Below are 18,796 nucleotides of genomic sequence, written 5' to 3'. Positions count from 1 at the left end.
CAGTAAAATTACATGCAAAACAATCAGACACAAAACTTATGTGGAAAAAGAAACCTCTTTTGGATAAAAGAGTAAAGCAGTAAAGCACTAGCTGACAGGGAAATGTCCACATGTCCAATGCTTAATGGGAGAACACACATTGTTCACACAATTTGAATGAGGATTTGTCATTTGAGTAGAACGGAGCCAGGCTACTGACACAATGTACAGAACTGTTCTGCTGACTAGTGAATCGTGTGTATTAGCAGATCAGGTCTTGTCTGTTTACCCACATCGTCAAGCAACCTCCAGGGCTTCACCCAAAATGTCCAATTGGTGTTATTTTTGGTTTATGTTTATGCTTGTAAACGAAAACAATAAGTGCAGTGCAAGTTGCAGACACATTATCCTTTCACCCTACCACAAATTATGGGTACAGAAATAGAACATAATATTACCTATAAATGTTTTCGGTCTTTGTATTCACCCTTTTCCATAAAGTTTACAATAATTTCTAAACTACTGAAATAAACATCTATTTTACCTCTTGGCATGTTTTTTCACAGTTATTGAAGAAGGAAAAGAACGGAATAACTTGACAAAAACTGCACCTGGAAGCTGCTATATCTTTAGCTTAGCTTTAAATTCTCCAGCTTGTGTTTGCTAAGACACTTGAGGTCATGCAGCGAGGAGTCAATTCCATTGAACACGAAACAAGCTAAATCTTTAAAAAAGCAAACAAAATCAAAGCAGTATCTTTGTTGCACTGTAATTTATATGATCTTCATCATTTTGTTTCAGATTGAAAAAATAACTGTGACTTTTTCACTCTGCAATGAAAGGGCAGAGACCCCAAAACTTTGGAAAACTTGATAAGAAGAATGTTTGTGTAAACCTTGCATTTTATAACAAAATCCTAAAGAAAAGAATAGAAAGAGTACCTAACTCTCCCTTTGATAAGTCTGGCCAAAATGACTGAAAAGGGATGCTTCTTACCAAAGCTGAAGTAGAACGGCAAATTAAAATGGTAAAAGCAGCAAGGCTGTGTCTACACAGCTGTTGTGTGTAAGACCAGTTTAAGTTAAATTACTCTAAGGCAAGACATACAATTTTTCTACTGTTACAGCGGTAAATTCAAAGGCTGAAGGCAAAGAGTAGAGGTGATGGGTAGACAGCAAAAACCATCTTCATGTGTCTCTGTCATGTGAACTGTCCTTACAATGCTCTGCTAGAATAGTTGAACAGTTTCTTTCTCATTTCACCACAAACATGGACACGCACGCGACCGGACACACGCCACGGAACGGGCGACCTGTGGCTCCTCATCTCCAGGGAAGATGGAGCGACACGGCACTTCACAAGGACAGAGAAGCTCACACAGAAAGCTCCACATCAAACCAGGCACTGTGACCAAATGTACAAGGTGTGCTTAGGAAAAAAACATGCACTAGTCAGAGCATTTCTCAGAGTTTTTTTTGGATAAGAACATTAACCAATGCAGTTCCTTTGACACACTTTAACTGTGTGTCTGTGTGTCTGTTTTGCATTTACAAAATTAAAAAGACAATAAAGGAAGTAATTCTGCATGCTGTTAGGGAAATATACATTTACTTTGCATAAAGCGGTCTCTGTTATTTTTGGAAGCTATTTTACCGGGCCCACTTTGCAGCAAATGAACAATCAGTGCGTGCAACAGGAACACACAGCGAGAGGCTGGTGCCAGTGCTGGGATCCATAAATAGCAGACTGGAGCCGTTTGGCTGGAGGGCCGAACAGCCTGTAACCGTGCAGGCCGCCGGTGGGAGAGCAGAGAGCACGGTGACCTGCAGCCCTTCATCTGCATAGTAAACATGACAAGTGCACAGACGCTCCTTCCAAGCAGTGAAATAGCACAGACACGGTTTCCCGCTGTGGTAAAAAAAGCTGAGGAGGTGCAGGACATTAGCGTGGGAATCGGCCGTACGGCCTGAGGGCTGCGATTCGTGGGGGTGGGTACCGGCAGGGGCCCGTTCGGGTCTGGATGTAAGATGACGAACGCATCTCCGCTGCAGAGCTGGCCTCCCACGTGGCACCCCGCTGAGCCGTGCGTGTGTGTGTGTGAGTGTGAGTGTGAGTGTGAGTGTGAGTGTGAGTGTGAGTGTGTGTGTGTGTGTGAGTGTGTGAGTGTGTATAGTGAGTGTGTGTGTGAGTGTGTGAGTATGTGTGAGTGAGTGTGTATAGTGAGTGTGTGAGTATGTGTGAGTGAGTGTGTATAGTGAGTGTGTGTGTGTCTCAGTGAGTGTGTGTGTGTGTGAGTGTGTCTCAGTGTGTGTGTTTGTGTGTGTGTGTGAGTGTGTATAGTGAGTGTGTGTGTGAGTGTGTGAGTATGTGTGAGTGAGTGTGTATAGTGAGTGTGTGTGAGTGGGCAGGGTGGGGAAGCTAAGGCCACTCGTGGTGATAGCGCTTGCCGTTCTTCTTCCTTTCCTTCTGCAGGTGCTCCAGCTCCGCCTCGTACATCATTTCCTGCATCAGGTACTTCTCCCGCCGCACGCGCTCACACAGACCCTTGGGCATGTCCGGGATCAGGTACGCGATGAACGACTTGATGCCAAACACCAGGTGCTGTGGGGACAAACAAAGCAATGAGTCACCCCGATGGCCGACCATGCCAAAACGACTCTCTCATCCAGTAGAGGCCTGAAGCACCATGGGAACCCAGGATAAAGCCCATTACCCCAAACAGAGATTTCAATAAAAGGTTCAATGGCACCCGCCACTCTTTCCACATCCAAGCTTTGCTGAGATATTGCTCACTTCCTGTTTGGCAGCTTTGCTGCCGATTTGCTGTACCAAACAAACCATTTCAGAAATCAAAAATCCATTTGACTTTTGTGAGGCTTGGTCCGACGATCATCTGTGCCAAATTTGGTGAGGATTGGGCAAACTTTGTGGCCTGTGAAGGTTTTTTAAACTTTGTAATGGACAAACGGTTTTGAGTCTGCCTTGGGATCTCCCAAGATACAACCACACACAAGAATGACTTTAGGGCAAACACATAATTATAGGGCAAAATATACAGTGAAAAATCCAATATGGCGGAAATTAACGCTAATGAGTGTGTTGAACTGTTGATCCAAGGAATCTCATTTTTGAAAATTGAGCATACAGCTCAAAATGACATGCATGAACGTACCTCCAAATTTGACCCATTGGTGGCACTAGATCACTCGAGGTGGAGACATAAATCTTGGTGAAAAGAATCATGGGACTGTCCCCAATCAGTGTGCCAAATTTCAAAACTTTTTACCGTATGGTTCTAGGGGCTGCCATAGACACCCTAGCCAGAAGAAAAAGATGATGATGATGATGAATAATAAGAAGAAAAAGTAGAAACACACTGTGTGCCCACACTGCTTCGCTGCTTGGCCCCAAATAACAACTACAAGGAGGTCTCAAAGTAACTGCAATTATGCAGGCAGGCAAGAAACTATTCAGGCTGGATGAAGTAACTTAAGTATCTTGTTTTCAAGATTCACTGCTATAGATAAAATGTATTATTAAAAAAAAAACCGGTAGAAAAAAAACAAATCTCACAATCTGATTGATTAATAGCAGTGATAAATTAACTATATACCATAAACCATATACCATGGCTATGACTTCTAATGCTTGTTTACAGTTATTTTCAAATTATCACTCTGCGCCTAAGCAGTCATTCAAGTCAAAATGAAAAAACGTTAGTCATTGCGCGTCAATCATCTTGCAAAAATGTTGCCAAATAAACATCAAAAAGGCATAAACTCTTGTTTGCTCACCAATGATAGCTTGCTAGCTAGTTAGTTAACTAGCTAGTTTGGTTCGGCAGAATTTTTTTTTACTAACGAGACAATATGACCCCACAGGCCAACGTAGAAAATCCGTTATGACATGTGCTATGGGTTGTGGGGCCAGCCCCACTGACAGATAATTACCAGCATCAAGCAACACACGCTACAGTACAGATTGTACAAACAATTTGTATTACTTTGAACACATTCTAAAAAAGGAATTAGAGATAATATCTAAGGTTGACCGATTCAAAACAAATTTTCTTCACTGAACTGCAGTGCTTCAGAGATAAAGTCAATGAGTGATAAGAACACAATACTGCCAACTAGTGGTGGGGCCGGCCCCTAATACAGAGACACCACTGGTTGTGATAATATTACAATATACCACTGCCTGTCATGAGTTATTGCTTAAGTACGCTAGCTGGGTACCAGCACCAGTTGAACAGCAGTTTATGCGAAGCTGAAATACTAACCTCAAACACAATGATGAAGGCCAGCCTGGCAGCCAGAACATGCCAGAACTGCAGAGTGAACTCATAGGGCTCCGCGCTCCAGGGGGGAGCTCTGTAGTCCCGGTACCTACAGACAGGAAAAAAACAGCCATTATTTCAAGAGTCTGGCCGGAGGAGGATTACTGATCATTTCCATGCTATTTTTGGCCAGATTCAGGTTAACCCCGTTGTGCATGTTTAGCTTTCGTGTTATGTTTGTGGTGTCAGGTGTCGGGACAGAAAAACCGGGCACAAAAAGGAGGCAACACACAACATGTAAAAACAATTAAATTACTATAATTTTGTGTTTATTTAAACTGTTGGGCTGAATTTGACCCCAAAGGCATAAAATCTTAACATAATACTAGGGTTAAGGCATTATAACGCCACAGCTAAGCATCACAGAGACTTAAAACATCAATCAAATGAAGCAACATGATTGTACCACTTGCAATACCATCCTAATTTAGTTTATTTATTAAAATGTAAAAATTTGTTCTCATTTTGCCCTGTTATGGTTGACATCGATGGTCCACCAATAATACTGCAGCTGTTTGTCGCAAGACAAAATGGAAAAAGAAAAAGAATAAAGATCTGGACCTTGGAGATGGATGGAGGCCCAGTTCCCCCTGGACATACAGACCTGCAGTACCTGGGCTGGCTCTCTTCCCCCATGTCGAACACAGACAGACTGCTGTTCATGTAGCCCGCCAGGCATCTGTAAGAAGGACAACATCGAGTGAAATGTGAAACCACAAATCCCTGCCAACAAGTTCTATAGTCACTACCACCAAGGAACATGTGCACAGTTTAACCACACTTAACAAGGGTCAGCAAGTCATCTATGAAATATTCAGTGTGAACCTAAAGGAACTAAGAGGTCCTGTTATAATGAGAAAAACACCTCATGCTCATGCAGAGAAGTCCATATGTATTTGGACAGTTCTTTTGGCTCTGACGTCCAGCACGTTGGATTTGAAATGAAACAATGAAGTAAATAAAGGCAGACTGTCCCTTTTAATTTGAGGGTATTCACATCCATATCAGGTGATGTGTATAGGAATTACATCCCTTTTAATACACAGCGTTTTGTCTTTTTGATATTGGTAATGTGTTGAAAGGGCGGCCTGGAGAGTAGTGGTTAAGGTGTATGACTGAAGGTCAGCGGTGTAGCCACAATAAGATCCGCACAGCCGTTGGGCCCTTGAGCAAGGCCCTTAACCCTGCATTGCTCCTGCTTAGTCTAATCAACTGAACGTCTCTCTGGATAAGAGTGTCTGCCAAATGCCAATAATGTACACTTGAACTGAAATGCCATCATTATAACTTTCACATGTGAACAGGAAGCTCATCAGTATTCTACAATACAGATTCTGTAAAGACGCTTCTCGGGAATGAAGACGATGTCACGCTTACTCCTCGTGCCCGTAGGTCTGGTTCGCACAGGGCCCGTACTTGAAGGCGTAGACGAAGCGGGGAATGTAGTCAGAGGTGATGGCGATGACGAAGGCGTTGGTAATGACTGCCAGCACACCGATCCACTCGAGCACCCCGTGCCAGATGCCTGAGCAATGAAACCAGTCACACATCTGTCTCTAATAACTACCTGCAACCAGTCACATATCTGTCTCTAATAACTACCTGCAACCAGTCACATATCTGTCTCTAATAACTACCGACAACCAGTCACACATCTGTCTCTAATAACTACCTGAAACCAGTCACATTTCTGTCTCTAATAATTACCTGCAAAGCTTGAATCTGATTATTGCAAAATAATTTTCTCCAAGAGTGCCTTTGTCAAGCCACAGCCAAAGTCCCACCATCCTTGGTTACTGTTGGTAAGTCCATTAAACCACTGCCACTGGGAGAAACTCCAGCAAGCTAGCTCAAATATTCTAATGTAATATTCTAATATACAGTGGGTGATTGGCACCTTAAACAATATGCATAAAAGTGCTGTAAACTAAAAAAGAATACATTATTGACAGTTTATTTTCCAACATATGTAAAGTAGTGTGCTTTACTGATGATTGAATGGAATCAAGCACAGGTTCCACAATTATTGCTGTCCCTGGTTTAGTACTTTAACATCCCTGGAAAAGATGACAGCCATGAGTCTTTTCCGATAATGAGTGATAGAGAAGACATTTGGAGGGATGTTTGACCGTTCCTCCATGCAGAACATTTCAGATTCATTAATTTCCCTGGGTTTGCACTTACGGACCCTCTCTTCAGCTCAGCAGACAGGTTTTTGATGGGATTTAAGTCTGGAGCCTGAGCTGGCGGTTGCAGAACACGTTGTTTTTACTAAACCATTTCTGGATGGATTATGATGTATGCTTGGAGTAATTGTCCTGCTGGACAATCTACCTATGACAAAGTCTCAGCTCACAATCAAGATTTCCTGGTACTTTGTTGAATTCACTGATCTTAAATGGACCACTGGCAGCAAAACATATGTAAAACATCAATGACCAGCTCTATATGTGACAGCAGGTATGGGTGTTTCTCTGTGTATGCGTTCCTCCTTTGCCGGCAAACATGTTGATGGTGTGTATGACCAAAACGTTCATCAAAACCAATACTGACTGCACTGTATAACAAAACTGTATCTTCCCCATCTGGAGATCGATCCCAGTGTATGCAGGTATACAGTGTATGGAAGAGGCCTGACCATAGCCACATGCTGAACTGCATTGCTGCGATGGAGAAAGGGACTCACCGATATCAGTAGCTCGAGCAGGCATCGGCCGCCTCCACTGTGTGACAAACTTGTAGGCGTCCAGGCGGATCTCGATGATGTTGTTGAGCAGGGCGAGGAGGGGAGCCAGCGGGAACGCCGCCACGAAGATGGTGGTGAAGCCAAACTGCAGGACTGAGAGAGAGAGTGAGAGTGTGAGAGAGAGTGAGAGTGAGAGAGAGTGAGTGAGAGTGAGTGAGTGAGAGAGAGTGAGAGTGAGAGAATGAGAGAGAGTGAGAGAGAGTGAGAGAGAGAGTGAGAGAGAAAGTTATCTTCAGCCAACTGCACATTCCTTGTTTTCTTCCATAGGTAAAATGGGGGATTTGTACGCTCAGCGCTCCTGGTACAAATCATAGTTAGAAGTGACAGAATGTTGCCCACAAACCACTTGTAAGAAAAGCCAAAGCACTGTATTTATCAGATATATTTTTTAATACATATTGGCCTACTGCTGTAAGGCATCAAGAGTCGACGTGTTGCGTGTTTAGAGACACTCCTGTAACACATGGTGATTAAATGAGTCCAGGCTGTTAAAATGTGTGCTCCTGTCCACAGTAGGTGGCTAAGACCAGTGAGCCATCACGTTGCTGCAGGAGAGAGAGCTGCCGTGCAGACCGAGCTGAAAGAAAAGCTGAAAGCTACCGTTTGCGTTTTGGTTTACTTTGCCTTTATTATTTTAGTTTGTTATTTTTACCTGGACCCCCTGAGGGTGAAGGGATGAAGGCTTTTTGTTAATTTTTAAAGTCGCTTTCACCCTCTCTCCCTTCCCCACTTCGCGTGACGAAATAAAACGCCGGTGATTTCTGTGTCTCCCTGTGACCAGTCCTCTCAGGGGTGTGTCACGGCATGTGACAGGTACTGTCTCCGCCTTTGTCAGTTTAAACCACTGCGGCCGTTCTCTACTGACCTCTGTTTTTACCCCTAGGACTCCTGCTCATTGGATGTTTCTCCCACCATTCTCTTTAACGACAAATATTATATTAACTCTCAACACACACTCTGTTGAGTGTGAAAATCCCAGGAGATCAGCCATTTCTGAGGTACTCAAACCACCCCGTCTGACACCAACAATCATTCCACGGTCACTCAGATAACATTTCTTCCCCGTTCTGATGTTTGAACTGGACCTCTTCACCTTGTCTGCATGTTTTCTTGCATTGACTTCCTGCCACATGATTACAGGTCTACCTCTAATAAAGTGGTCACTGACTGTATATGGCCTTGGCGCGCAAGTTCATGGGCCCCCATTGGACCATGGACGAGGGAGGCGGAGAAACAATTCTATTCATATAGCACTGTTATTTAATAAGTGCATTGGTCAGTGTGTCCAGAACGGCATTAAAACGTGTTTTCCTGCGCACAGTTAATCACAATTGTTAAATCAGAATCAGCCTCTTATCTACAAATCAGAACTAATGATGGGACAAAACAATAAATAACAAAAAAGGACCCGTAATTGGTTATGTGTACTTCAGCAGGGATATGCAATTAAGTATACAAAAAGTACTACTAATAAACCAACATTTTCAAGTTGTGGATAGCAAATGAAGAGTGAGCTGAATGCCTGATGACGTAGATAGCAGATGAAGAGTTAGCTGAATGCCTGATGACGTAGATAGCAGATGAAGAGTGAGCTGAATGCCTGATGACGTAGATAGCAGATGAAGAGTGAGCTGAATGCCTGGTGACGTAGATAGCAGATGAAGAGTGAGCTCTGTAATGTAATGTAATGTAGCTGAATGCCTGGTGACGTAGATAGCAGATGAAGAGTGAGCTGAATGCCTGGTGACGTAGATAGCAGATGAAGAGTTAGCTGAATGCCTGATGACGTAGATAGCAGATGAAGAGTGAGCTGAATGCCTGATGACGTAGATAGCAGATGAAGAGTGAGCTGAATGCCTGATGACGTAGATAGCAGATGAAGAGTGAGCTGAATGCCTGGTGACGTAGATAGCAGATGAAGAGTGAGCTCTGTAATGTAATGTAATGTAGCTGAATGCCTGGTGACGTAGATAGCAGATGAAGAGTGAGCTGAATGCCTGGTGACGTAGATAGCAGATGAAGAGTTAGCTGAATGCCTGATGACGTAGATAGCAGATGAAGAGTGAGCTGAATGCCTGATGACGTAGATAGCAGATGAAGAGTGAGCTGAATGCCTGGTGACGTAGATAGCAGATGAAGAGTTAGCTGAATGCCTGATGACATAGATAGCAGATGAAGAGTGAGCTGAATGCCTGATGACGTAGATAGCAGATGAAGAGTGAGCTGAATGCCTGATGACGTAGATAGCAGATGAAGAGTGAGCTGAATGCCTGATGACGTAGATAGCAGATGAAGAGTGAGCTGAATGCCTGGTGACGTAGATAGCAGATGAAGAGTGAGCTGAATGCCTGGTGATGTAGATAGCAGATGAAGAGTGAGCTGAATGCCTGATGACGTAGATAGCAGATGAAGAGTGAGCTGAATGCCTGATGACATAGATAGCAGATGAAGAGTTAGCTGAATGCCTGATGATGTAGATAGCAGATGAAGAGTTAGCTGAATGCCTGGTGACGTAGATAGCAGATGAAGAGTGAGCTGAATGCCTGATGATGTAGATAGCAGATGAAGAGCTGAATGCCTGGTGACGTAGATAGCAGATGAAGAGCTGAATGCCTGGTGACGTAGATAGCAGATGAAGAGCTGAATGCCTGGTGACGTAGATAGCAGATGAAGAGCTGAATGCCTGGTGACGTAGATAGCAGATGAAGAGCTGAATGCCTGGTGACGTAGATAGCAGATGAAGAGCTGAATGCCTGGTGACGTAGATAGCAGATGAAGGGCTGAATGCCTGGTGACGTAGATAGCAGATGAAGAGCTGAATGCCTGATGACGTAGATAGCAGATGAAGAGCTGAATGCCTGGTGATGTAGATAGCAGATGAAGAGCTGAATGCCTGGTGATGTAGATAGCAGATGAAGAGCTGAATGCCTGGTGACGTAGATAGCAGATGAAGAGTGAGCTCTGTAATGTAATGTAATGTAGCTGAATGCCTGGTGACGTAGATAGCAGATGAAGAGTGAGCTGAATGCCTGGTAACGTAGATAGCAGATGAAGAGTGAGCTGAATGCCTGGTGACGTTTCTGATGAAATTATCTTACCCATCTCCAGGTACTCGTCCACCAGGCCGTGGGGGTTCATGGGCTGCAGGTTCCAGTCCTTGTCCCACTGCGGCAGCAACACCTTGCTCTCCATGCGCTGCCCACCTTTCCTGATCTTCCTCCGAGACCACCAGTTCTGCAGTAACCTGCGTGGCACAGTGCACAGCAGCATCCAGTACACTGGGTCTATCACAGGAGCACCATGCATCACAGGAGCCCCATGCAGCACAGGAGCATCATGCATCACAGGAGCATCATGCTTCACAGGAACATCATGCATCACAGGAACATCATGCATCACAGGAGCATCACAGGAACATCATGCATCACAGGAGCATCATGCATCACAGGAGCATCATGCATCACAGGAGCCCCATGCAGCACAGGAGCATCATGCATCACAGGAGCATCATGCTTCACAGGAACATCATGCATCACAGGAACATCATGCATCACAGGAGCATCACAGGAACATCATGCATCACAGGAGCATCATGCATCACAGGAACATCATGCATCACAGGAGCATCATGCATCACAGGAACATCATGCATCACAGGAGCATCACAGGAGCCCCAAGCATCATGCATCACAGGAGCATCATGCATCACAGGAGCATCATGCATCACAGGAGCATCACAGGAGCATCATGCATCACAGGAACATCATGCATCACAGGAACATCATGCATCACAGGAGCATCACAGGAGCATCATGCATCACAGGAGCATCACAGGAACATCATGCATCACAGGAGCATCACAGGAACATCATGCATCACAGGAGCATCACAGGAGCATCATGCATCACAGGAGCATCACAGGAGCATCATGCATCACAGGAGCCCCAAGCAGCACAGGAGCCCCATGCATCATGCATCACAGGAGCATCACAGGAGCATCATGCATCACAGGAGCCCCATGCAGCACAGGAGCCCCATGCATCATGCATCACAGGAGCATCACAGGAGCATCATGCATCACAGGAGCATCACAGGAGCATCATGCATCACAGGAGCATCACAGGAGCATCACAGGAGCATCATGCATCACAGGAGCCCCATGCAGCACAGGAGCATCATGCATCACAGGAGCCCCATGCATCATGCATCACAGGAGCATCATGCATCACAGGAGCATCACAGGAGCATCATGCATCACAGGAGCATCATGCATCACAGGAGCATCACAGGAGCCCCATGCATCACAGGAGCCCCATGCATCACAGGAGCCCCAAGCATCATGCATCACAGGAGCATCACAGGAGCATCACAGGAGCATCATGCATCACAGGAGCATCACAGGAGCATCATGCATCACAGGAGCATCACAGGAGCATCATGCAGCACAGGAGCCTGTGGATATCCCCACGAGTGAAGGCATTGTGATGTGTCTCTGTTCGCATTGTAATGGTGTCATAAATGTAGCCCTAGCCATAGCATTATGGCTCTTTAAAAGCTCCCCACCACAAATGTGCCTATCGGCACTGAAAGTGGACTGTTTCTCTGGTTAGCTGTCAGTTTCAGTCCTGTTAGGGCCAATCATGTTCCCTCACCAGACTAAATACATTGAAAACGTATATTAGAAATACACAATGCTCAATTACACAATGCAATGGAAGATTATTTAATATCCCTGTACAGCGCTACAAGTGAGATTCTTCCGGAAATATCAGAATATCACAAAAGAGCAAAAGGTACTTACGGGTAGCCTAACTCCATGAAGTTGTTCCAGATCTGTTTTAAAACCATGATGACACCCATCTGTAGGCACAGGTCTATGAGGCAGCCACTCGGGTGGCACTGCCAACAGAAACAGCCAAAGGTTTCAAAAAACACTTTTTACAGTTCTAATAATGACAACAAAAATGAATGAAAGCATCAAGCATGAATAATGCCTCAAATATGCCATTATAAAGCAGATGTGATTAATTCTTAATTTAAGCTTAATGTATTGCGCATTGTAACCATCATAAACAGTGTCAAACACTGAGCATATAGTGGGCTCCATAATTATTGGTACCCTTGATAAATCTGCACAAAAAACACTGAAAAAATTATAATACTGTTATTATTCCCCCAGCTTTCCCCCCCAACATGTGTAAAGTAATGTGCGATATTTATGATTCCATGGAATCAAAGAAAAGCTTACATTTTCTAAATAAAAAAATATTTGCCAAAAGAATAGTCATAATTACAGTGAGAACTCCAGATGCTTGGTTTTGTTTATTGTGCTCAGTAAGGGCTTTATTTGTGCCACCCTTCCAAAGAGTTTGCTGGTATGGAGGTGGTGTTTTTTTATTACTTTTTTCACACCTGTGGTGTTGCTTTGTTCCAAATCATGGACTAATACTGGTATTAATAGGGCTATTCAATTGCTTCTGTAGTGCAGGTGTAAGGTGTCTATAGATTGAGATTAACTAAATTAAGTAAAATTGCATTGCAATTTAACTTTGTTTGATTTTCTTTCTTATGGTGCCAATTTTGTTGAGACCTATGGTTTTCAGAAAAAAATAAAAGATTATTTAATTATTCAAACATTGAAACATGAAAGTAAATGTATGGAAATAAAACTATATTGTTTTCCTATATTTTTGAACATAATATATAGATTATTATCTGTGTCGATTTTTATATGCAGCCTTTTTTCTCAATTATTTTCAAGGGTGCCAGTAACTATGGAGCTCACTGTATGGTATTTCCATCACTGAAGGCTTTATGCAAAGATTCTGCCACAAATATTAAATATAAAACATGACATAATGGATTGTAATTTCCACAGACTGATAAGATATAGTTACATGACTACTCTTTCATTAATATTTTCAATGGGTTTCAGTGTGGAATTGATTTACAACCTTTCAACCCTTTCTGAGCATGGCAAGCTACAGGTGACTCCTTTTTAGATGAGAAGCCCCTCATGGACCTCGCTAGTAACTCACTCATACACTCAGCACCAGATTTACTAAAGCATCGCTACTGCTTTTCCAATGTCACAATGGCTATGTATGATTTACTAAACAGTCACAATGGGTCAAAATCGGCTTTAGGATATGAGTAATTACTTTGACTTTGAGACAGAACAAATTTGTGTCAGAGCATGTACAAACAGTGTAGACAAAAGACACACTAAAATACAAAAAAATTACAAAAGCATTTAGCACTGAATATTTAAATGTCTAAGTCAAGGTCCAACCCATAACTACTTAATTTGTGCACAAACATGATGTCAACTTTTGTGCAAAATTTGGTAAACATCCGCACATCTTTTTGTCCAGACACATGAATGATCATAAAAGCTTATTTTTCTTTTAAAACAGATTTTTTGACACAAAATATAAAGAAAACTAACCATCACCTTCTAATTGTTTTTTTGGTGAAAGTTTTTGCACTGTAAAAGTTTCTCCTTAGTAAATCAGGCCCTCAGCCATGTGTAGCAGGCTGAATATTCTCCACAAGGGGCAGCTTTTAGCAGTCGCGGTGCTTTGCATCAATTACACTGTGTCTCCTTGTTTTATTCACACCTTTGACCTTTAACCTTGTATCTTTGTTATCAAGGGTGTGATTAAAAATGGAGTCTACTGCAGTTATCTAAAAACCTGCAAGTTCCATTCACGATGCATGAATGTAGCATAGTGCGATATGTACAAAACTTTGTTCTTCTGAAAAAAAAAAAGCCATGCACTTCGTCCAATCAGCAAAAGCACTGTGTTGTACAGTTGTCCCTGTTCAAATCACTCTAGAATAAAAATACACATGCATGAATGGAATACTTAAATGGTGTGAACAAGTATCCATAAATGTTAATAATATGCTCACTCTTGGAATAGCAGGAAAGAGGAATGATTGAACAAATGAAATACAATTTTCATTAGTAGCTTGGAAAAGAGTTCAGACACATTAATGAATGCAGATGGCTACAGGGGTTCCTGTTCTGTTTCTGCTAGTGACTCACCTCTTCCAAGCGCCATCTCTCAAACATCTTGTTATATTTCCCTGGCCTGCCTGCAAATCTGGACACAAGTTATCAGCGCAATGTATTTTAGCTACAGAACAATGAGCCATTCTGAAGCTGCAGTCAGTTTATTAATTATGAAGTGAAATTATCTTCTTCCTTGAGCTGCCCTACGTGAGACTGCCTACCTTTCAAACAAGCGTTTAAAATATGAATTTTAGAAATTATGAGAATTTACAGTCCATTTATTTCAACCCGTGAAATATCAATAAATTGATGACACCATAGTAAGTCAACAAAACACCACGGGCAGACAGTATTAAATTACTATTTTAAATTGTTTAAATACACAATGAGTATGGCTAGTGCATAATATATACATAAGTAGAGACAGGCTCCTTTAAAACTTATGGAACATGAAATATGTTCACTGTCAAATACTGGGTGAGAATTTGTTCCAAAGAGAGCAGTAGCTGCATATTGATTCAGCTGAGTGATTGCTTTCAGGAAAAGATAATGAAAAACAAAACAGTGCCAAAAAGCAAAATGCTAAGAATGATGGCAACTGCCTTTCCTTAACTCAAGCGCATTAAACTTAATACCATGGTATAATGTACATAGCAGAGCTCAAACAATCATGTCCTACCTGCCCAGGAAGAAGGCAATGTAGAATGTGGAGCTGTTCAAGTTCACAAACTGAAAGAAGAACATTTTAAGGGCAAAGCTGTTCTCCCATTCTGACTCTGTCCGAGGGTGTTCTGAAAAAGGAGACAGTTCAGTTTGCATGTGGCCATCAGCCATGAAGCTGTAATGTGTTCTTAACCCAAGCTATTGGTCACCTAAGTTTGTAAGCAGGTATGTGTTTTAAGCCAAGCTGTTACTCACCTAAGTTTGTAAGCAGGTATGTGTTTTTAACCCAATCTGTTATTCACCAAAGTTTGTAAGCAGGTATATGTTTTTAACCCAATCTGTTACTCACCAAAGTTTGTAAGCAGTTGAAATTGTATCTCTAGGGTCTTTCAGCGCACTTATCCCTGGTTATGGATATGCATTTTGCTCTTTGTTGTATGTCGCTCTGGATAAGAGCGTCCACCAAATGCCATTAATGTAATGTAATGTAAGCAGGTATGTGTTTGTAACCAAGGCTGTTACTCACCTAAGTTTGTAAGCAGGTACGCCACCTTTTCATACACCTGCCAAAGAGTATACAGACGCAGTTACAGAAACGTTTGCGTTTTATCCTAGAGGTAAAACATTTTTGTAATATAGTTCCCCGTTGCATAAGAGCTTTTGCTATTCTAAAAACACACTGAAAAAAGCATTTCAATAAAGCAGTTCAATAAAGTCCCATAATTTAATTGCACATACAAATGTATACAGTGCAGTCCATATGTATTTGGACAGTTGGTACAATTTCCGCTCTTTTTCGTTCTGTAGTCCAGTATATTTTAAATGAAATAAACGTGAGGTTACAGTACAGACTGAGGGCATTTACATCCATATTGGACGATGAATCACATCCCTTCTTATACATAGTCCCCCCTCATTTTAGGGGACCAAAAGTAATTGGACGGTTGACTTCTCCGCTGCTTCCGAATAGTCGAATAGGTGTCTTTGATCACTTCCCTAGAGCAGGTATAAGAAAGTTTTCAGGATCTTCAGTCTAAGCTTTTCATGGCCTTTGGAGTCTGCTGGTGACATCTGTCAACATGACAGTTACATTACAAAGCTCAGAAAGTCACAGACGACAAGAGGCTTTTCAGAAGCAGAAGCTGTCCAATTACTTTTGGTCCCCTAAAATGGGGAACACCCAATATCGATGTAATTACCCAAATTAAAGGGGGGCAGTCTGCACTTTAACCCCACATTCACTGTCATTTCAAATCCAACGCGCTGGACTATACAGGCAGAACAGAAATTGTACCAACTGTTCCAAATACATACGGACTGCACTGTATGTATATGAGGACTGAGTAATATCTTTTTGTAAATATTTATATTAATGATCCAAAGTATCCGAAGAGCAAGGGAAAAATACAATTCCATCAACGACATGCAAAATATGCCTTCACACTCCTTTACCAAAATAGAATCCAGCACACAATAAAATACTTGTGAGTAAACACCCTAGACTTACAAGAAAAATAAGAATCAGCTGAATCTATCAAGAGAAATAATCAAGAAGGTCAGATTATTTAAAAGAGCCAGACGAGCTGCACCTCTGAACTGAATTCCAGAAACAAGGTGCAAACAGCATAACAGAAATGGCAAACCCACCACATTGAGGGACATTATGATCATGAAGTTGATGCAGACTCCGGTCCCAGACGTGGCAAACTGCCAGTTCTTTTTCACAAACTCCCACTGGAACGACGCAAACTTCTCCATGGCGATGAGGCGGAAAACCACCACAGCAAACACAGCAGTCACGACCAAGGACAGCTGAGAATAAAAAGAGAAAACGATGAATGCTATTATATCTCATTATTTACACATTTTCAGTATTTTATTTCATTATTCTTGCTGGAGGCAGTTTATCTAAATGTTTATTAATGGCTACACACAAATTATAAAGCAAGGCAATCTCATCATTCTGTGAGCTATTTTGGACATTAATGGACAGGCAGATGCTATAGTCAGAATGCCCTCTAGTCATGTCAGCAATGTACTGACGCTAAGATGATTTGTGTGAGAAACACACTGGTTTGCCTTTTGCCGATATTACATCTGAATCCAGTAGAGGGAGATGTTAGGCTTCAACAGGACTGCTTTTGGTTATAACGCCAGCTAATGCTGATGGATGAACAGAATGAGAATACAAACACGACAGATTGAAATAGAATATTCAGTTCATGGCTAAGGAGAAATGCAATTTATGCAGTTGTAGTTCATGAGATGACACTGCATTTCAAAATGCATTAGAAATAATTGTATTTGATTCAGAAGACGTTTTTTTATTGTTGTGTATGTTGAGTGCAAATGTTGGCACTTGAGAAATTGAGAAATAGTCTCTTTCGAAAGACTATGATCTAAATTGACATCATGTTGATATTTTATTTCACCTTTAAAATCTTTTTTATGCTTCACTATACCTCATTAGCTTATCTATCAATTCTAGATCAATTGTTGAACATATATTACTCAAACTGGATTTAAATTCTGGTTATGTTCCCCAAGATTTTAATCAAATTATAACCATTAATTATAAACATTTTTTATTATAAGCAATAAATAATACATACAATTAAATTATTTTGACCTGTTCAGCAGACCAAGACAGGGTGGGCGGGTGACCAGCATTGGATTGGATTTGAGTTCTGAAACTCACATGTCTTGGTGAGGGTTGCTCCATTCAAAATTAGGGGTAGTAACTGGATATACACCAAATTATGTTTAAAAAAAAAACGGAAAAAAAACAAACCTGAGGGCAGGTCAGGTCAGGGGCATCAATTCAGGGGAAGGCAGAAACTGACGTGTCAAAAAGACAATGGGTCTACTATAGTGTTTGAAAAAAATGGGGAAGTCACTGGTTGTGTTTTTTTAGTCCATTAGACATCTGGTCACAAACCAGTTTTTCACATTTATGGTTGTTTCAAGCTTGCGTATTCATTTTACTATAAGTTTAGCTATTCAACCCCCAGCCCCTGTCCACAATCACAAAACCCTACCCACTTTGGGTTTATTCTAGACGGTGATGTTGCTTATCTCTTTGAAGCTGGGAATATCACCACTGTCAATCAACCATCGACTATGCGCTGCCGGCTTCTCCACAGAGAGCACAGCACAGCAGCACTTCAAACACGTGAAGTTGTTTTATGTTTTTACGTAACACTGACACGGCACACTAACATTACACATGACGGCACTCCCTTCCACTGGACTCTGCACATTATAGTGAATAAACAAAGGCTTTCATTCCACATACAAAGGCCTAAGCCTGAAAGCTATTTAAGCCGATACATCACACGTCTGTTCCTGCACCCTGCTGAAACAAAAGCTTATGAAACAGCTGATGGCTGGTTGACCAGTTCAGACCAGCTCCCAGCTTGACATGGTTTAGCTAGTTGACCAGTTCAGACCAGCTCCCAGCTTGACATGGTTTAGCTGGTTGACCAGTTCAGACCAGCTCCCAGCTTGACATGGTTTAGCTGGTTGACCAGTTCAGACCAGCTCCCAGCTTGACATGGTTTAGCTGGTTGACCAGTTCAGACAAGCTCCCAGCTTGACATGGTTTAGCTGGTTGACCAGTTCAGACCAGTCCCAGCTTGACATGGTTTGGTCAGCTTATGACCAGCTTCACCAGCTCCAGGCTGGTCAAGCTAGCTTAGCTATATTTCACAGCAGTGTATATATTTTCCAATTGCACAAAGTGGCAAGAGGATCATTTACACATTATAAGCAGAAAGCATTCGGTACGTCACGTTGCCCAGGTGGGTGACGTAGGTGTTTCCCTTTGCATACCCAGATAATACCCTCCACCTGGCATTTAGCCAAGGGTAAAAAGCCAAACGTACAGGCCTTTCTGTTTTCTTTGCGATTTATGAATCTGAAAAAGTATTAAAGTACTAAAACACATTAGTAAAGAATCCACAGGTTTCAGTTTCAAGGTCCTTTAAGTTCTGCCATTGCATGCAATAGCCTAGATGGCAACAGCAACCAGGGTATTCATCTTCCTATGTTA

At 42.1% G+C, this 18,796-nt stretch overlaps 1 protein-coding gene across 1 annotated transcript in view; it reads right to left on the bottom strand.

Moving 5' to 3' along the window:
• Nucleotides 1–784: 784 nt before the first annotated feature.
• The window catches only part of ano3 (anoctamin 3), a 92,715-nt gene continuing 74,703 nt past the window's right edge, over nt 785–18,796 (bottom strand). Inside the window, 11 exon segments of the mRNA XM_061246135.1 lie at nt 785–2,580; nt 4,262–4,404; nt 4,915–4,997; nt 5,696–5,843; nt 7,005–7,157; nt 10,163–10,308; nt 11,866–11,963; nt 14,116–14,173; nt 14,762–14,873; nt 15,272–15,308; nt 16,393–16,557. Coding sequence (XP_061102119.1) covers nt 2,398–2,580; nt 4,262–4,404; nt 4,915–4,997; nt 5,696–5,843; nt 7,005–7,157; nt 10,163–10,308; nt 11,866–11,963; nt 14,116–14,173; nt 14,762–14,873; nt 15,272–15,308; nt 16,393–16,557 — 1,326 coding nt within the window. The 3' untranslated portion in view covers nt 785–2,397.

The sequence above is a fragment of the Conger conger genome, chromosome 6, assembly GCF_963514075.1.
Source record: "Conger conger chromosome 6, fConCon1.1, whole genome shotgun sequence".
NCBI lineage: Eukaryota > Metazoa > Chordata > Actinopteri > Anguilliformes > Congridae > Conger > Conger conger.
The sequence above is the reverse complement of the archived record's forward strand: the minus strand, read 5'-3'. Positions and strand labels throughout refer to the sequence as shown.